A 21,624-nucleotide genomic window follows, 5' to 3' on the forward strand; every position below is an offset into this window, starting at 1 on the left:
CGGTTTATTAGTACTTATAAACCACATATTAAAGCCTTATTTTACATGACTATATTCTAGGTCCCTTAACCAATACCTAAACATAACCGCTACAAACAACTTCCTTACTATCAATGAGCAACAAATTAGGAGTTTATTGAGGGAAAACTCTTAGTTAATATTGAATGTGTTCTCTATTTTTCAGTGTTTTTAATGGTTTTATTTTCTAGTTTCAGTTTTAGTTAGCTATAATATTCCTGGTTTGGAACAACATAATGGTGAGTTAATGATGCCAGAAAGTAATTTTTGGTTGAGCTATCACTTTAAGGCAGATATAACTGCCATAAAATGTTACAAGATTTATGCTAAAAATATATTTATACATTGCATTAACACACAACTTTCTTTATTCAGCAGGCAATGAAAGATTAATGATTGTGCATTGGTCATATATCCAATTATGACCAATTCTATCAGAAAACTTGCATTTGCTTACAGAATCATGCTATCAGTGCACATCACATCTAAAATTATGCAAGCTGAGATGCTTCGACTCCAACATTGTTTCATATCTTTTCGGTCACAACTGCTTTTAAACAGAATGTGTATGTGGATTTAAACTCTAAATGCATGTGCTAATGCAATATATAAACTATAAATGCTGAGCCACCAATCACATCTGTGTCAATATCATAAACGCTCAGCTATTCTTGCCTGATACCCTGTAATGGTTTTTGAACAGACGCTCACACATGCTGGGTTTGGGATATGCATCCAAAAACACATTAAGTTCGTCAGTGTTTGTAGAAGATTGGTGGTTCAGGCTCTAAAAAAACCAATATATTTCTCCGTATCATTCAGTGTAGCAGCTTCTGGGAAGTCTGTTCCTGGTGATTTTAAGGCACATATATGATTCACTGGATAATAAAAGCTGCTGTCGTGTTTCGCTCGACTACAAAATGTAAAGACAGATTCATCTGACAGGAGCAAGGCATAAATGCACCCGCTCACTGATTCCAGCATACAGTACATCCAGGAAAGATATGAATGCTTCTGATAGAGCTTTGTGAACAAACATATTTGTAGACACAAATGTATCTTCCTGTTTTCGCATGTGCAGAAGAAGCTTGAGCTTTATTTGAGATGTTCAATGATGCAGATCTCGCCGTGATCTGGGCAGTCCGGAGTTAGACCGTTTAGGTACAGGCTACCATTTTTTGTTAATGTAGAGAGTCCTTTTTTCTCAAGTTCATCCGTGAAGTTTACAGACAGGGTCCTCTTGCAGGGCATCATGTCCTGATCTGGATTTTGGCTTAGCTCTGATGACAGCTTGCGCTTGATGTACGCTGCCCGCTGAAACTTGTCGTAAATTTCCACGCTCAGGCGGCGGCGCGTCTCTTTGAACTCCGCTGACACGTTAGCCGTCCATTCTGCGGCGTGAGCGCGGAACTCTCCCACCTGGAACAGAAGGAATGTTCAGTGGGACCAAACGCTGTCAAGTGTCACATGTGTTTAGAAGCATTTAAGAGGTGCAAATCAGAACTTCAAAAACATGTTTTCTGTGAAAATGTTTCAGCTCGAGGGAACGAGAAGCATGTGGGCTGATTCTGTCTCAATGCTACTGGGAGTGTTGTGAGACTGTACTGTTCATCCACCATGTGCAGACATGCTATGGATTTTTTAGGACTCCTTTGACCCAATACACAGCCACTAATGGACTTATCATGTGCAACTTATGTGTTTCAGTTCTCTGGCTTTTACTAATGTTCACAAAATGCATAGCTATTCAGTAGTTTGGCATATTGTGTAAAATGTAATAATATTTGCTTCGTCTTTCCAAATTTTGTATCAATTCTAATGTACAGTATACTCTTTATATAGTTGTTTTAGAATAGCCATTTGTAACATTATATATGTCTTTTGCAGTTTTTTGGATCAATTTAAAGCATCCTAGATGAATAAAAGTGTTCATTCTTTTCAAAAACATCTGAGTGTTTTTTTAAACATTTAAATACTAGTGAATATATGTTATACACTGTTTGTACAGTGCAGTGTAATCATCTATCTGCAAATGCACCCAATACCCAACCACTAAAATGTACAGAAATGATCTTTAATGTTCTCAGCTGTGTGCTTAAAATTGTCTTGATGCACTACTACCAGGAAGCCTCTTTAAATATATTATCATTACCACTATAATTTACTCTGGAAGAAATAGTTCATAATGAGTCATTTAAATATCAAGACAACTTGCATGGATGGACTATGAAACAATGCCTCTCAAAACGGTAGTTGTAATAGGGAAAAAACGAATAAATGGGTAAAACTAATGAGAAAATCTTCTTTGGTGTCCTCTCTAATGAAGTCATTAGATGGTAGGTTAGGTTGGCTCCCTGCAGGACTATTGAAAAGTTCTAATTTAAGAGGTTTATTTCCTGATGTATTAGCAAATATGAGTACGTACTACACAGCACATTTAAAGCATTTAGGAGACCCTGAATGGTGATGTATTATAGATGAGAATCAGGTAGCAGAACTGGATCATTCAGACCTTTCATTCACATGAATCCTGTACTCCACTTCCTTCTCCTCTATTTCTGGTGAAATGTGATAATGGAGTTCAGTGTGAGACATTTTCAGGTTCAGATTTAAAGTATTCTGCTGCAAAATACTGAGGCCTACAATCTTCATTCTGTGAAAGACTTTCCTTGCATGCTTGTAAGTGACAAATCATAACTCTTAAACATAATGATAATTATGTATTTTGTGATACTGGAAAAGAATGTCAGAAAATTGCACTTTTATGATCTCATCAGAAAAGCACAAGAGGTCTGGAGAAGATGTCTCATTATGTGTTTCAGACAGAGCAAAGCTTCTGTTCCAGCTAATCCAAGCACATAATTCTCCAGGCTGAAGCCCATTCACTTCATACACTGGAGTAAATGAAAGCTAAACACAGCGCTGAGCAGTGATTGGCTCCTGGCACCCTGGAACTTAACATAGCAAACAAAGCCACAATAACACATAATGAACTCTCTGACATGACCTGGAACATTTTATACAGGCCTCATAAATCAAATACAACCGTGTCTGCACATAAATTTGACAGAAATCCAAAATAACCAAATAACAGTCAAATGCTTTTATATTGTTTAGAAATACAGCTCAATATATATTAAATTAATAGTAAAGTATTTTATTGAGGTAACTTCTTGGCAAACATTCATATGTACAGAAAAAAGTTTGTACATCAGTATTTATGCTTAAATTGAGAATGGCCTAAATTCAAATCAAATTCAAATCAGAGATTAAAATGGAAATGAAATTAAAGAAATTAATGGGATAACTGCTGTAAGTGTAGTTTCAAAATTACATAATTAATTACTATAAATGACACTACCAACATTCTGGAGTTAGTAAGAATTTATTTTAATTTATTGATTGATTAAATGATTGATTGCATCTTATGTTCACCAAGACTGCATTTATTAGATATTAATGTCGAAAACTGTTGTGCTGTTTAATATTTTTGTTGAAAATTATACCTTTTTTTCAGGATTCTTTGATTAGAACTTTCAAAAGTACAGTATTTATTTATTTTATAAAATCTTATACACAAATCATTATACTGTGACTTTTGATCAATTTTATACGGAGCCCCTCACATGACATGCAAGAAAAAATAAATAAATTGTGTGCACGATTTACTAATTCATTCCCTCAATTTACTAAAACGTGCAAACGATTACTATTGCATTCCTTCGATTTACTATTGCTTTCGCTCGATTTGCTAAATCATGCGCACACTTTAGCAAATCGAGGGAACGAATTAGTAAATCGTGCGCACAATTTATAAATCGAGTGAACGCAATAGTAAATCGAGGGAACGCTATAGTAATCGTGTGCACGTTTTAGTAAATTGAGGGAACGAATTAGTAAATCATGCACACGATTTAGCCTAATATTTTTTCCTGCGTGTCATGTGCGGGGCTCCGTAATTTTTAATGCTTCCTTGACATATATAAAGTATTAAGTAAGTATATTATCCCTAAAAGTATAAAAGTATTTATAAAAGTATAAAATTATATTGTATCAATTACATTAATCACTGTTTATTAAGATTTGATTATATTAAAAATAATAACTTTCATTTATCATGAAAAAAAACACTTCATTTCTTTTATAACCAAGTGTTGTCTATATTGCTGAAATTGGTACCATACCTGAAATAAATGGATTTTTGTCGGGTGATTTCTGAGGTAAATATGTCATCATTTTAAACATTTAATAAGCCTACATGTCAAATGATCAAATTTCTTTTTTATTTATTTCTTTTTTATGTTGTTCCTAACACAACCATTTGGTTATGCTAGTCAAATAAAACTCCCCTGTTGTGTGATTGTGTTGAATGTGTTCAAAGTGCAATCCAGTAAATTCCTTTTCCAATTTATATTGTAATTCAATATCCTGTGGCTCATGGCCAATTCAATTCACAATCATGAACTGAGAGGGAGCCATTTCTGAAATTCAGATTTTTGCTCAACCGTGGAAGAGAAGTGCAGTTCTCAACCTGGCATTGCTGGCTTAAAGCATATCAACAAGCACTGTACTGTACCTCCTCTTTGGTCTTCTTGGAGATGACTCGAAGCCAGTCTCCAATCATACTGAGAACTGCAGCGAAGTAAGCAAGACCCACCAGGATCCAGAACCACACGATGGGCTTATAATAGTCCAGATACTCTATCTCAGAGCCTCCTGAATGAGATAAATGAACCCACATCAACCCACTGACCTTATCATGATGAAATATGACTACTTCAGTTTGAGTTGATTTCTGGGAATTTATTTGCTTAAAAAAAAAAAAAGCAAAATCTTGAAATGGAGACTAAAGTAGCAAAGTAGGGACTTCATTCACCTGCCACAAAGTCTCCAAATCCAATAGTGGTTAAAGTGATGACAACAAAGTAGATGGACTCCAGAGTGCTCCAGCCTTCAATGTGTTGGAAGATGAGGGCTGGGAGGGCCACAAACAGCAGGCACCCAAACAGGATGAACAGGACCGTGGATGTCACACGGATTTTAGTTTGGCTCACGTTCCATTTCTGGGAGAAAAAAACAGAGGAGAAGGCAGGTGAGAATGCTGGGCGCAAATACAACTAAGCTCATTATAGTCATGGTTGACAGACGTTCACAATACTCGACCAGACACCGTATGAAAACACTCACTCTTATGCAGCATCTGACATCTAGTTTACATGATCACACATAAGAAATAGAGAAAATAGAAGGATATTACTGTTCAAGTATGGGGTTGGTAAGATTTTATTGGTTTATAACACTTTGAGATCAATTCTCACTATTATTTAGCATGCCTATTATTAACATATTGGCTGTTTATTAGTATTTATAAAGCACAAATTCTGCATGACCATATTCTACATCCATAATCATACCCAATACCTAAACTTAACAACTATTTTACTAACTATTAATAAGCAGCAAATTAGGAGTTTGAGACAAAATACATAGTTAATGGTCTCTTAATTGAAATAAATTAACAATAGAAAAAGAAAATAGTATTTATGCATGTTCACACTTATATTAATCAGTCAAGCAGTCACAGTTATTTCCCAATTGCTCGAGAATTGCCAAATATGCCGGAGGATGAATAATCTGCTTGGTTTAAGTATTACCCTATAATAACTAGTTTAAAAAACATATGAAATCAAAGTGAGAGTTTTAGTCATTGTGTGTCAACTTTGAGAAACCTTTAATAGCAGCATACTCCAAAACATTTTAAGCAGATATAAACATTTAAAATATGCAAAAATAAATTTATGCATTTAAGGACGCTTTTATCCAAAGCGACTTATAGTGCATTCAGGCTATCAATTTTTACCTATCATGTGTTCCCGGGGAATCTAACCCCAACCTTGCGCTTGATAAGGCAATGCTCTACCAATTGAGCTACAAGAACACTGATAATAAGATAGGAACAGGACCAAAATACGGAAAATAAAAATAGACAAAGAAAACTGATAACTCATGCTGCACTACACAGTTTGTCCAAACAAATGCTGCAACCAACTATTACGATCACTTATAATGTGGAAATGTGTCAACACAGGACAGAAAGCTGCACTCGGTTTAGTAGAATTTAAGAAATATACACTTGCTCTGAAAAAAGATGGATTTTTCCTTTCAGCCTTCAAGAATCTGTTTACGATGTGTTGTACAAAAGAATGAGTGCACCAGCAATAAATAATTCACAATGCTGCATTGACAAATTCTGTATTTTGCACCTCATTGCACACGTCAACGTTTCTAATTGTTCCTGCACAAAAACACAACAGCTCAGTTGAGAATAAAAGTGTGTATGTGCAACGAGTGTAAAAAAGATGGCCACCAGAGGCACTTAAGTGATTACATTGAATCATCAAATGTGACAGCACCACAGAACAAGGTTAACAGCAATCAGAAAGCCTTTCCGCAAAACAATCATTATTGTAGAGTGGCATGAGACTTATTGAGTGAAGAAAATATAGTTTATTACTGATTATAGGGATTTGGGGTGCACAGACTAACTAAATTAATAAAATATTAATATTTAGTTTTTAGATTAGATTTAGTAATCTGCCACAGGGGTAAATTTACATAAAATTTGTACAAATATTTCAAAGATCTGGTCTCTCTCTCTCTTTTTTTTTTTTACTCAAATAGCTATTAACATTGTGCAGGTCAATGTTAAAAATAAAATCTATGTATTTATGTATGAAAATGCTGCACAAGGATTATAATTGTAGATTATAAAATGAATTAATAAAAAAAAAAAAAAAAAAAATTAGCTAGTCTTTCTAAATGATTTCAGCTGAACTGAATGAAACACTCACCACAAACATCTTTTCCACTTTGGCAATACCTTTACCAAATATGGTCCCCAGCTGATCACCCACTCCAGCCAACAGGAAGCCAAAGAGTGGGATCCCAAGCAGGGCATAGATAATGCAAAAGATCCTGCCTCCTTCTGTGTGTGGAGAGACGTTTCCAAAGCCTGAAACAGAAACAGAAGTCATTCTGTCAGGAAGACTGAATGATTCCAGGCATAATCTGCCAAAACAAAGTGGTGCTGTGCTTTAACAAACATTATTTCATTGTTTCTAAAGCTTGTAAGATGTTTTGTTGAGACAAACAAATAATTCAGCACATTTTATGCCAAGTATCTACAAATGTTTAAATCATACTCCCCTAGTGCATTAAAAACTCTTTCTTTAATTTACCATGCATTAGGGCTGTATCATCTTGCCTCTATGAAGAATCTCCCAGTGAAGGCTATTCAACATCTAAATTTAGCTATAGCACAAGAGCAAAGCGGATACAATCATTACAGGAATGTAAATGCGCTGAATGGAAAGTAATTGGGATAGATTTCGGCATTTTAAAATGTATTCAGGCCTCATGAAAGCAGGAGGAATTAGTTCATTTTACAGACTGGGTAACAGTAAGGTGAGATAAATTATACCTGCCATCAGGTTCACCCATGTAATTGGCTTCTTTTTGTTGATTTAAACTCAATAAAATGTGAAGTTTTATATTAATCAGTTCAATTCAATCTTTGGGTTCAGCGCAAATAAAAGCACTTATGGCAATTTTACTAATTTGCTGCCATGAAATCTAATGCTGCAAACCCTTAAACACAATGACAAAGATGAGAACATAAAACTACAACTCTAAAAATACACAAGTTTTAGCTGAAGATTTAATGCAAGTGTTTTTTGTTTTGTTTGTTTTTTTTATTCACATTCACATTTATGCTTTTAAATTCTTCAGAAATGGTCTCCATTTTCTTCTGTTGTAACTGCCTCACTGGAACCTTGATTTTGGCTTCTTTTAAATAATTTTTTGTTTTAATCAACAATGTTCGACAGCTTCTGTGGATTTACAATAATTTGTACTAAAATATTCCTTTAAAACTGTGAGACTACATGCTGCTGGTGCTAGTAAAAAAAAAAAAGGAAAAAAACAATTTTTAGCCAACTCTGATTGGGACTCTTTAGAAATACTTATAGCTGAATTAAACTTTGATGAACTTTACGCTGTTATTGAACTAAACTGAACCAAAACTGAACTGACTTGGGAAAAATAATGACCCTATTATCTTTTACAGCAGTCTCCATAGATGAGTTTCCATAATGCTTGTATAAAGCGCTATAGAAATTGTGTGAATTGATGGTTTTGCAAGGAAGTTTTACAATGAGAAAGAGACAGAGACAGTGAAAGTACCAGTGGTTGTGCTTGTACCACAGCAGGAACTTAAGCAATTACAAGAGCAAAAAGCTAAGTCACCGGACACCACCCTGAGTGAAGGCGAGCATTGGTGGGCATTTCTGCAACAGCTTCCATCCAATTATGTTCCATTTTTCTTGAAGCTTATTAACTGGGCTCAATTACTCCTCATGCAATCTGTCCTCTTTCAAATCTAATTAAATCAAAAAACCATGAAAGAGCCATAAAAATTGGCTCTCTGTGAGACAACCTTAATTACACATGGCACAATGGAGACAAATAACTGTAATGTCTTTATACTGTACATAGTCTTTTGGAAAAATTATCCACATGTTCAAGTCTGGATGAAAATATCATACTTGTTCCGGCAGATTAACTATAAGGACGTTTCTCAAGAGTAAAAATTTATAATGTGTGTTAATGTCTTCAGTATTTCTATTTTCTCCTGATACAAACAATACTGTGAGCAAACTCATCATTATTCATATAAAATCTAATTTCCTGACTTTAAATAGAAACAAATAACATGTAATAATCGATAATATGTCAGAGACTCTAGATAAGAACCCATAGTGGCGGCCTGTGGGACAAATCTGGCCTGCAAATAATGTTTTGCATCACTCCAATTGATTTAAATGAAATAGCTGCTCTGCCGGATTAAAGTTTTCCAAAAATAAACCAGCAGTGATTGTGTCGTGTCTTATATTTTTATGCCTATGTGTCTTGCATAGTAAGATAAATCGATGATTAAAACATAACCTTCAAAGAAAAATGGACTGTGCTCTTCATCTCCCTGCTTAAACTGATGTGATTTGTTTATTAAATCTTTTGTGCTCGTAAAAGCTAAACACTGAATCTGCATACAAGCAAACAGTGTTGACTATGTGTGGTTCAGCATACCATGAGTCAGCATCCTCAATCCTTGACTCAACTTTATGCTGAATACACACCAGTTGGTCTGGTGTCACTAAGTCCTACATTTGTTGACCACATACAGACTGTTTAAAGGTGCTCAAGAAACATTTTGACAGCTTCATGTTAATTGAAAATGTGCTAAATACTGAAATGCGGAAAGAGTGGAAGTGTTTCTTTTTCAAGATTCTTTAGAAAGTTCAGAATAACAGTGTTTCTTTAAAACTAAAACTAATCTGTAATATTCTAATGTAATTTTATTGCATTTAATGCATCCTTATTGAAAAAAAACAAACCACACTTGTTTTTTGCAAACCACACTTCTGAATAGCAGTGTGTGTCTTTATGTCTTGCAAACTCAAATATACTTATATAATTTATTGAACACAACATTATTTTTTTTTTTTTGCAAAAATATTGCTAAAAAAGAGAGAGAGAGGGATGGAAAATCAAATACAAATCTGAACTACTGGTTTTAATAACCCTGAAGAAAAAAACAGCTTTTGTTAAAATAATATATATAGTAGTAGGAATAGGAATAGTAGGAATAGTAGGACTACAGATAAAAAAAATTCTCCTTTTCAATAAATGTATTTTTTATGACAAAGAACAGATATAACATAGATTTGTACTGATAGTTTACACTTCAGCAGATCCTCCAGTTCTTTCTCGGTTACCCAAATTTGTAAACAATTGCTTTTAAAAATATAGGCTAACGCTTAAAAACATAATAATGATAATATTTATCAAAAATATATTTGTTTGTTTTGTATATTTGAGGGTGTGAAGTCATATTTGTTCTCCAGCCAGTCCTCTTGAAGGAGTGTATGGACCCTATTTTTTCTTACTTGACTGTACTTTAATAATTTCAGCCTTTTTTTGAATAATAATAATAATGATAATGATAATAACAAATAAAATAAAAGTGCATTAAGGTAGAAAATAAAGTTCTCAAAAAGTAAAGTACTCAGAAAAAAGTAGTTAAGAATCCCTCACCTAAACCATTCAGCAACTCCAGTATAAAAAAACACCATGAGCACATTCACGAATCATGACACCTAAATGACTGAAATTACGAGTTAAAAAAGAAGGATAATATCTGCCCTCAGCAATAAACGGCCAGATATCTCAGTCTAATTTGGTGAGAAATGAATGTCATGTGCTGACTTTGAGCACAAAACAAGTCAGTTTGACACAAGGAGCAAAACATTTTCATGCCACCCTCATTAGTGAAGCAGCACTACTTACTGGATGACTGACGCAAACCTGATGTAACAACAGTGTCTGAATGAGCTTAATGAGCACATAAGTGTGTCTTGTGAGGGCTGCGACACTGGCAAATACTTGGCTCTCATGTGCTGATGCCTGAGTATTACTGAATGTGATGCCCTCACCAACAGATGACCGCATAAGGACACTTCAAATTGTGTGTGTGTGCTTGTGTGAATGTTTACTGTCGCTTGTGATCAACTAATTACATTCTTGTCATATACAAATATAAATTTCTTTAAACAACACAAATCTTAGTGGCCCCAGACTTTTGAACATTTATACAAAACTTGGAAATATGATGTGATGGGAGGTAGCTCCAAGACCTTGGCCTCTTTCATCGGCGTATAAAAGGTCAAGCTACCAGACCCGCTCGGTTCAGTAATTGCCCTTCATACTTCACAACCTAAGAGGGACACTGAGGGGATTGATGAAGGGGGGCTTGCTCTTTAATCCACTACTTGGCTCCGTTCCAGCAGGTTTCAAAGGTGTCATACACATGTCATTTTCAAGAACGGTCTAACGGATTAGTTAAGGTTCATTAATAAAGCTTATTAAATAATGTTAACACAATTTCCTACATATCCTTAGTGATGAAGTCAAAATGAAAAATGCTGCCACTGATTATTCACTGATAAATGAATCTATAATATGTTTTGTGTGTAGATACATAACCCTACATGACAATAAATAAGTCAGAACTACACTATTATGACAAACATTATTTCCCTGTTGATTTCACCCAAAATAATTATTATTCTTTTGTGTTCAGCTGAAGAAATAGTCATATGGGTCAGAAATATTTTTTTTAATAGAAATTATGTTTTTTTTATTCTGAATGCATTAAATTAATAAAAAAATGACTGTAAATGCATTTTGAATGTTGCAAAAGATTTCTATTTCAAAATAAATTTTTGATTTTTATTAAAATGAAACATTGTGTCAGGAACTCTCTGTCACAGCCACCCCAATCACCCGCACCTGACTCTCATCAAACACAATCCCAATCACCGGAGTACTGATCACCTGCACCCAGCAATCACTCACCAGGATAAAGACACCTTCACCTCAGTACTCCGGTGTCTGGTCTACAGTTCACTACCATGAACTGGTTCCCGACCTCTCTCTACTAACCTGTCTCTCCTATGTCCTCAGATATCCCCACAACGATCTCCAGTGACTTTCCTAAGCTGACTCTCCGTGTATTGATCTACAGAGCTCTGGAAGTGAACCTATCCATAACTCAACCACACCTTGTCACATTACCACTTGTAAATAAATGGAGAATTGCATCAAGGAGGCCCTCAAGCAGGGATTCATCTGACCATCCTGCTCACCGGCTACCTCCAACTTCTTCTTCGTGGGCAAGAAGGACGGGGGCTTGAGGCCTTGCATTAACTATAGAGTCCTGAATTCACAAACAGTCAAGCTGCCGCATCCACTTCCCCTGATCCCTGCCACCCTCAAGGAACTCTGTGGAGCCCACATCTTCTCCAAGCTGGACCTGCGGAGCGCTTATAACCTCGTTCGAATCCGCAAAGGGGATGAATGGAAGACAGCCTTCATCACCCCTTCTGGTCACTACGAGTACTACGTTATGCCGTATGGACCTGCCAACGCCCCCTCTATCTTCCAAGGCTTCATGAATGGGTGTTACGGGAATTCCTCCACAAGTCAGTCATAGTTTACATCAATGACATCCTTATCTATTCCCGGAACCTGGCTGAACATCGCCACCACGTAACACAGGTCCTCCAGAAGCTCAGACAACACCATTTCTTCCTAAAACTGGAGAAGGGTGAATTCCATCGCTCCACTGTGCAGTTCCTTGGGTACAACATTCCCAGCAGCAATCCCTTCTGGGCTCAGTTCACAGTATACTGGGCTCTGGACATCCAGGCAGCCAACGGACCCTTACACTCCTCCTCCAAGCTCGGTACTGGTGGCCCAGTATGTCCCAGGATGTCATCAGGTATGTCTGCAGTTGCTCAGTCTGTGCCATGTCTTCCACTCCATGTCTTCTGCAACTTTGGCCTACCTGAGGGTTTTGTGTCAGACCGGGGTCCCCAATTTATCTCCAGGGTATGGAAAGCCTTCCATCTCTTAGGGGTGACGGTTAACTTATCCTCTGGGTACTAGCCACAGACTAACGGCCAGACTGAGAGGAAGATCCAAGAACTCGGATTGAACCTCCGAACATACTGCCAAGAAGACCAGCACAGCTGGAACCGTTTCCTTCCTTGGACCGAGTATGCAAAGAACTCCCTTCGACAATGTACCACTGGCCTCACCCCCTTTCCAGTACATGCTCGGTTACCAACCCCCTTTGTTCCCTTGGAAAGGTGAACCTTCGGACGTTCCAGCTGTGGACTACTGGTTCCAAGCGAGCGAGAGAGTGTGGGACTCAGCTCACATCCACCCCCAGCGCGCCATACGAAGACACTAGGCCTTTACGGATGTTCGACGTGCCACCACTCCAGTTTACGATCCAGGGGATAAAGTCTGGCTACCAACAAGGGATCTGCGTCTCCGTCAGCAATGCAGAGTCCCTGTTACATTGGTCCATTCACGGTCGAGAGGCAGATAAATGAGGTAACCTACAGGCTCCATTTACCTCCCAGGTACCGCATTCACCCCTCATTCCACGTTCCACTCCTTAAACCCTTCTCCCCCTCCACTGCAGATGCCCCGGAACCTCAGGAACCCCCTCCTCCAGAAATCCTAGAACAACCATCCATCTACCAGGTGAAGGAAATCCTGAACTCACGGCAACGGGGTGCCCGGCTGGAATACCTGGTGTACTGGGAGGGGTACGGACCAGAAGAACGTTCTTGGGTGGCCCGGGACGATATTCTAGACCCCATGCTTCTTGAAGAGTTCCATCAACAACATCCTGATCGTCCCTCACCCAAAGGCTGTGGTCACTCTCCTTGTAGCATCAGGGCATCAGGAGCCGTTCCTGAAAGAGCGGATAATGTCAGGAACTCTCCATCACAGCCAACCCAAACATCACCCGCACCTGATTCTCATCAAACACGATCCCAATCACCGGAGTACTGATCACCTGCACCTGCACCCAGCAATCACTCACCAGGATAAAGACACCTTCACCTCAGTACTCCAGTGTCTGGTCTACAATTCACTACCATGAAGTGGTACCCGACCTCTCTCTACTAGCCTGTCCCTCCTATGTCCTTAGATATCCCCACGACAATCTCCAGTGACTTTCCTAAGCTGACTCTCTGTGTATTGATCTCCAGAGCTCTGGAAGTGAACCTATCTACATCTCAACAACACCTTGTCACATTACCACTTGTAAATAAACTGTTCACTTTCACTAAACCCTCTGTCTCCATCGTGGTTTGTGACACATTGAGAATCATCAGAAAAACCCTGTTAATTAAAATTTTAGATTATTGCACAACATTTGTTTTTATTGTATTTTTGAGCAAATAAATGCCTTAGTGAGCATAAGATACTTCTTTCTAAAACAAACTGATTGACATTCCTACATTGAATGCTGTAATTTACACGTTTCACGATTAATTTTTGCAGCAGCTATAAATTAATTTTTTTTTTAATTATGCAGCCTTATTTGTGGTCTTTTCATTTTACTCTCAAGGCCTCCTAAGTTTCATTTGTTTCACCAAGCAGCTTTCTCCAAGTGGCTTTTGTCACCTTAATGAAGAAACAATAAAGTTCAAAATATCTAATCAATTATCTAATTAATTAAAGAATCAATTAGAGAATTCATAATGAGTCCAGCTGTAACTCACCTATAGTGGTGATGACAGTCCCTGCAAAGAAGAAGGAGCTGCTGAGGTCCCACATGCTGCTCTCATTGGAGGGGTGACCCGAGGGATTGACCCCAGCCCGGATAGCAAACACCACTTGCTGTGGATGAGAAAACAGGTCAAGAATAATCTCCAAAAATTAAAACTAAGCAACAGATCACCCCAAAAATAGAATAAGTTATAATTTACTCCCTTTCCCTGTTATACCGACTCCGTATTTTCTTTCTTTGTGAAACACAAAATGAGTCGTTCTGTTTAGTACCTCCTCCAATCATGTTTCACAAAAGGAAGAAAATATTGCATGGTCAGATTGACATGAAGGTGAGCAAATTCAAGACTATGTATTCATGTTTATTTAGAAAGTAACATCTATATTTTCCATGCACCCCAGCTGAATCATATTCAACAATGCTATTTCCAGTACAAGCCCAGCTGTTATTCTGTGTAACATGTTTAAATCTACAGCAGACTGTATGTCTCTGAATGAATAGGATGACTGGCTCCAACTGCCTACATTCAGAGCCTCAAACAAAGACACGGATCTGTTCTTTATCAGTCTTCCACAGCATCTCTGGATTTTACATCACACATTACCAAGTCAGCTGGGAGTTAAGACAGAATTTGATCTGTAATTTCATTCACTGTCAAATCTGTTATAGTAAACGGCTGCCTTATCGAATGTGTGCACCTGTGTTTGTACAGCAGGGATAATATTATTCCTCTTGTGGTTCTTCTGTTTCAGAGTGTGCTTTTTTTTTTGTAAAGAAAGAATCATGGTGTAATTGAGATTGATATACCTCCTTATCTGATCATTATGTATCCTGAAGACCTAAAGTGACTTAGTAGTAGCTGGGATTGTTTCCAAACTTAGGGAATGCATGTCTCATTAAAGAGTTTTGTTTAAAAACAAAACAAAACCAAAATTACCACTAGGTAAGTTCAAACTTTAAAAACACAAAAGTAAGTAGAATATCAAAGTTTTGCAGTTGTAATGGTACTCATTTCATAAGTATGCATATTTTAGAAACAAAACTAAGTGAAGGACAAAAAGTGGAGCTGTCCATGGTCCTTAAATCACAGCTCACACACTATATCTCTCTCAAATATTAACCATGACTTGGGGTTGTACAGTACATGTACATGAGACAAGAATGTGTTATAGTAGTAGTCATCTTGTCACTATTGCGAGATAATGTCCAAATAACAAAAAATGATACTGCAATATTTTAAAAAAGTTGCAATTACAGTATGTAATAAAGTTGTCATTACAATGAAATCAATGTTCAAATAATGGTCAACTGCATGACCTGCAATGGTAAATTTGCAACAATAAGATGTAATGTCTGAATAATAATAATAATAATAATTATAAAGTTGCAATTACAAAATTTAATGTCCAGGTAACAAAAAAAAAAAAAAAAAAAAAAAAAAGATTGAAAATAAAGTTGTAATAAGAGATGTTAAAATAATGGTAAACTGCATTGCAAATTTTAAAAGCAAAGTTTCAATTATGAAATGTGATTGTCATATTACGCAGCTGCAGGAAGAACATAGGAGACAGGAAGTAGAATTCACAGTCTTTAAATGAAAACATGGGATAATCTACAATAGGAGCTGGGCAAACATACGTAGAAACAAGTAGAGCTGACCAACACAAACTAAACAGACTAGGGGGACGACAGGTGACAATGGAACATAATCAAACTAATTAACAAAATGAGGACAGAAACAGGACTGAATAAGGGAACAGAAACAAAGGCAAAACATGACAGACAGTCCATGATCTTGATATTACGCCATTTGGGTGGGAGCTTTGAAGGAGGTTCCGGAATAGGACGGACACCTGGGAAGGCGCCGTCAGACAGGGTCCGGTGAGGAGACAGGAGGGACCCGGAGCAGGAGGTGCCCAGCCAGACCCAGGCCACAGCCATAATTTCAACCCAAGGTGGAGCCGACGGAGGGGGGAGCCATGGAGGAGGAATGGTCGCCGACTCCAGGGGGCCAACCAAAGGCGGCAAAGTAGGTGGCAGAGGAGCCTGAGGATCCGGGGGTCCAGGGTGGAGCCGAGGGCTCGGGCAACCGAGGTGAAGGCAGAGATCTGCAGGTTGAATTGGAGTGATTGAGGATCAAGGTGGAGTTGGCGGGAGGAAGGAACCCAGTGAAGCCGGTAGGATGGAGTGATGAGGTGCAGCCGGAGGAGTGGTGTCCTGAGGCGATGGTGAGTTGACACCCGACCAAGGCGGAGCTGGAGGGATGAGGGAGGTGGAGGTGAAGAATTCTCCAGTCATGGCAACTCTGGAGGATGGCAGACCCACGGAGCTCACACCGTAATGATGGTGGGATGAGGGCGAGCAGAGGGGCTGCCAGACGACAGTGGTGGAGGAGGCAGGACTGAGTGGGAGGGCGGTCATTTGTGAGCCTCCGACTATTCAGGGCTAAACTCTGGATTGGGAGCCCCCTCTAGGCTGAACACGGGAACAGGATGGCGCTCTGGAGGAGCAGACACTTGAGGGCACTTTCGAGGAACGTGCACTGGAGGGCACTCTGAACTGAATTTGGGGACTGGAACCCTCTCCTCTTTGGTGTGTCAAAGCATAAAGCATTACTCCAAATAAAGTTTAATTATAATTTTGGAGTATAGAGTGATATGTCAGAAAATATATTAATAGATTTGAACTATACATAGTATGAAATAAATGTATTTTAAATATATTACTTTTAACTAGGGGTGATTAAATAAGCACTAACAGTGCTGAATCACTAACAGGCCAAAAAAGGAAATATTTCAAATTTCTTTATTTATGTCACATTAGGTTACTGCAACACATTCTATTCTATCTATTTATTCTGTAGTGGGTATATCAGGTGTTGGCCATGCTGACCTAGTCCATGTTTTAGCCATATTCTCACTAGCCTAGAAATATGTAGCCAAAAAAAAAAAAAGTAAATAAATAAAAACTGGGCACACTTTCACTAAGCAGTGAATAAGAAATGTAAACACTGTGAAAAACATCTGCACATGAGTGTGCAGGTTCTCCTGGCCTACATGCTGTATAGCAGATATGCTGTAAGAGCCCTGAGAGTATCTGCTCCCAGCTGGCTGTACTAGAGCTCTGCCAAAAGTGAGAGGCAAAGAGAGGCCATTCATTCCGTGGGGAGGTTTTCCTGTTTCTGAACACCTTCCAAATGTTGGCACAATCACCACTGGACTTGGGCTGCTGGCAGCAAAGCAACTTGGCAGGAATGAACATTTGTTCAGAGGTGTGCGAACGTGAGCGTCGCTACACCAATAATCAAGAGATGGTAAGTAGGGGAATGCAGTGTGTTGGGATGTAATTTAATGTAAGGGAAAGGAGAGGGGTTGAAAATGTAGAATTATGGGCTGTCCGAGAACAACAGGAATAGGAGAGGATGTTGCTTTAACACATCTACAACACACTACAACTGCACTAGAAGTATGCAAATCATATAAAGAAATATTACATCAAACTAGCTGATTCAATCCAAGTTGCAAATTCAATTTGAACTTATAACTTATTATAAAAATTATTTATTTATAGTACATGTCACCAAAAACATCTTATGAATAAAGCAACACTTCCATCTTAAGTGCTTATGATTTAACGCACATTTAAGACATTTGATTCACAATTATTGAATATTACATTAATACAGATCAAATTAGTTTGAAATCTTAGACAATCTTAGAATTTTTACGAGAAATAATTTTTACGAGAAAAGACTGCATCATACTTCAGAAACAGAACAACATGCACAGAACAATTTATGTCCAATTAGTGTTTTCTGGCTCCAATTAATCAGATTACAGACCATTTCTGCCAACTTCCGAGCTGTCATTATTGATTTTGGCAACAATTAGTATATTCACTCAACATTCTGCAGACAAAACCACTATATGCTTTGAATCAATATCCAGAAGGCTATTTTTACCTATACAAACAGATACTTGTTTGAATTCTAATTTCAAGCACGAGAGCAAATAATTGGAGTTTGTACCTTGACCAGGTCCTCCAGTTCAGAGACGTTGACACAGGTATGCCTGGAAAGGAAGTTCATTTTCTCTTGCACTATGAGGTACTTCTGCGAGCTCTCCTGGGGCTGTTCCAGAGCTTTGAACACCGTGGCTCCGATGATCAGGTACAGAACAACCAGCAGGAAGATCGCCACTACTGTTTTCCACTTCATTACGGTGGTTATGGTATCACAATCATCCCCCGAGTTGTATACAATGGGCTTGGAAGAGAACGACAGCCGTGGTTTGGTGTTGTGTGTAGCTGATTTAGGATCTAAAAGATCAGGTGCAGCCACTGGGTTGAACAAAAGGAGAGAGAGGGCAAGACAGAGCGAGGAGAGAGAGAGAGAGAGAGAGAGAGAGAGAGAGAGAGAGAGACAGAGACAGAGACAGAGACAGAGACAGAGACAGAGACAGAGACAGAGACAGAGACAGAGACAGAGAGATGGGAGGGGGGGTTATAAAAAACAGCTGTAATTTTAAAGAAATCACTGCTTATTCTATAACTATTTGTATTTCCATTAAAAGAGTTCTGCTTTGTTTGTAGATATTTATAATATAATTTTTCCATTTGTGTTTGTACATGAACGAAAACACATTCATGTTTTTTACATGGAGGCATTAATAAATAATAGCACAGACAGCTGCAGGGTTTTAAAACAGTGATGAATATGATTTAGATTATGGACTTGGATTTAGCTTGTTATTATTCTGAACCATTGAGTATTTTGAATTTGTACACTGGGAACATTGTATTTACTGATTATTTCTAATCACAAGCATTTACCATTGACTTTAGGCTGGATTTTTATTCAAGAACATCATACAAGAAGTGAAACTGGCCTTTTATCCGTGAGGATTTTAATTTTTATTCCTTCTCTACTGACTTCTGCAGTGTTTCAGGCAAGTGTGAAAAGCCTCTCTAGCAAACCTGTGATAGTGGACGTAATGTTCTCCTCACTAGTATCCAGTATGCAGTGTGTGGAAGTATGTTATGCAAGGCAACACAAGTTTTAGCACTAATTTAGAGCTGCAGATTTTCCCTCTGTGCATAATTCAGACCTCAATGCTTATTAATGATCTGTTAGTTATTGAAGCCCCAGGGGGCTCTAGCAGAGCATGTCCACTTTTTACTTCTTTTCCAGAGGATATCAGAAATGTTAACCCATGCAGATCCATTCAAATCACTTCTCTTTGCTGTTTGTTTTTAAATGTTTTGGTCCCAATTTTATAACAGAACTGCCCAGCATATATCTTAAAACAATATGCAGAATATTTCGTTTTACATTGACTCTGAAAGGTAATATCTGTAATCATTAGAAAATCCTTTACATTGCATTAAAGATTTTATTTATTATTTTTGAAGGGTCCCAGTTATAGCAGAAGAGGCTGTACTGTACTGCAAAACTGATAGATGTGATTCCAGCAACATTCCTCCTACAAATCTGGAAACATGTCAAAGTGGTGTGGGTGGTGTGGCGTTGTGATACATAATCTAAGCTGGCCACCGAAAGGTTACAGGTTCAGACCCTGCAGAATTCAATCTAGTAGCCATCACCAAGTGTTTTGCAACACTGTTTTACTTTATCTGCTGTAAGACATACTGAATTCCAGCTATTACTTTATTAATATTGATCATTGTGTAAAACACCTTGATTTTAGAACTTGAATTAACTTTGTCTTGAACAAATATCTATAATTATCAAGATTTTACTGTTCAGAATATATGCCAAACTATATGGAGAAAGAACTATTTTAAAAATAACCAATTCTGTTGATACATTACCAACTATGTTCACATTTGTAGTAGAATTAAAGCAGGATTCTATTTTGGTGTCCCGCAAACATAATTCAGGCCTAAATGGGTTAAGTAGCCTATCATGCCAAATTTACTATGCAACACATAATAAACAATTCAATTATGCAACATTGCGCACTTACTACTTTGTCAGATCTCTTCTTCCTGCACTCCCTCATCTGTTGTCTTGAGTGCTAGACCACTTGACTTCTTGTCTTTTCGTTCTATTCCGGAGCACAAACGCAAAAACTGGATGTTAATCATGGCCCCAAACGCCCTCGCATCCCTCCGTCTTCTCTTCTGGATGATTATGTCTCTGTCCAGTTTTAAATCTCCACGCGAGCGGTATCTTGGAATCCAGCGCTGGATTTCGTGGTTGAGTAAGCACTGAAGTGAGAAGGGAGTGTCCACGGGAGGCACACGGATAATTGGAGTGGCTGTTCTCATCATGAGGGCGCTCACTGTCCGTCTCCACGCTCACAGACGCTCGCGCTCTCCGTATGTTGTGTTCACGGACCGTGGGCAGGTTTCACGTTTCCACGCGCGTCACTCCATTGCCGCAGGTCACATCTCATGTTAGTCAGAAATATGGCAATAAAGAATCGCGAGGAAATGAACTATTCTCATTCCCATCCTTCCGAAAGACTCCAGTACTTTTGAGGTTTGAAAAAGCCCCTCAGATTGTTGTGAAGTTAAATTCAGATCTCAACAAAGCAGATAAAACAAACAAACAACTAGTCGAGACTTACAAATAAGTCTTTGGCTAACATGACCAGAGGCAGATTAAGGTGATCAGGGGCCCCTAGGCTGCTCTTTGTTTGAGGCCCCTCCTTAATCATTACACTTTACTGAAGAAATGTATTTAGTGCCACACATGGTCCACACGCATAGTAAGGTGAACTGGCATACACACACACTGAGACAGCCAGTCCTACAGTGTTTCCACTACATTCTCAGTGTCACCATGGGATTTTGTGAGACTGTGATGGGTAAACATCGGTTCCTCTAGTCTAGGGGGTTCTGCAGGTATAAGAACATTCTGTTCATTTTGAATTTAAATGTATAAATCTGGTGCATTTTGAGAGCAGAATCAAGTAGAAATATGTGCTCTTTCTTAGTAGTATTAATTAATTATAGTAGTATAATTATTTATTGGTTGCATATATGTGAATGATGGTAAGGAACAATTTACACTATATACATTCTTATAAAAGATGCCATGGAGTGATTTTTCTCCTTGTCTTTTTTTATGTATTTATTTATTTTTATTATCATTAAAGCCGATAAACTCAAGACATGAGACGTGACACAAAGATTTTTTACATATTTATTTATAAAAATGACTGGAAGAATTAATTTAACTAATCATCTTGTAATAAATGTAATTTCAGTTCTGAGTATAAATTATTATATGCAGTAAAAAAAAAAAACACTTAAGCACTGTAACTGTTTTTGGTCAAGTGACTGGGTTGTATGATTTCATGTCTCTTCAGACCTTAGACTACATGAATTATGAGCTTCTATAACGTTTGTCATTCATCCATCGTCCAGTCATT

General features: G+C 37.9%; 1 protein-coding gene across 2 annotated transcripts; it reads right to left on the reverse strand.

The window, feature by feature from the left end:
- Positions 1-207: 207 nt before the first annotated feature.
- On the reverse strand, positions 208-20,530 carry LOC132113260 (potassium channel subfamily K member 2-like). 2 transcript variants are annotated; one of them, XM_059521073.1, is made up of 7 exons: positions 20,215-20,530; positions 18,255-18,565; positions 14,220-14,337; positions 6,870-7,030; positions 4,895-5,081; positions 4,595-4,734; positions 208-1,437 (listed from the first exon to the last, which is right to left on the reverse strand). In XM_059521073.1, coding segments are annotated over exons 1-7 (1,242 nt in total). In that variant the 5' UTR covers positions 20,216-20,530; the 3' UTR covers positions 208-1,113. The 2 variants fall into 2 exon arrangements, with proteins under 2 accessions (XP_059377056.1, XP_059377055.1); XM_059521072.1 differs by having other exon boundaries at positions 20,212-20,530.
- Positions 20,531-21,624: the final 1,094 nt, after the last annotated feature.

This window comes from Carassius carassius, chromosome 32 (genome assembly GCF_963082965.1).
Source record: "Carassius carassius chromosome 32, fCarCar2.1, whole genome shotgun sequence".
NCBI lineage: Eukaryota > Metazoa > Chordata > Actinopteri > Cypriniformes > Cyprinidae > Carassius > Carassius carassius.

What these genes read in the sequence shown, in the direction of transcription:
- LOC132113260 (XM_059521073.1), bottom strand. An exon ending in GACTGTCATCACCACTATAG is followed by an intron (nt 7,031 to 14,219) that starts GTGAGTTACAGC and finishes TTTCTGTTTCAG; the next exon opens with GCTTTGGAAACGTCTCTCCA. An exon ending in CCAAGAAGACCAAAGAGGAG is followed by an intron (nt 1,438 to 4,594) that starts GTACAGTACAGT and finishes CTTCTGTTCCAG; the next exon opens with GTGGGAGAGTTCCGCGCTCA.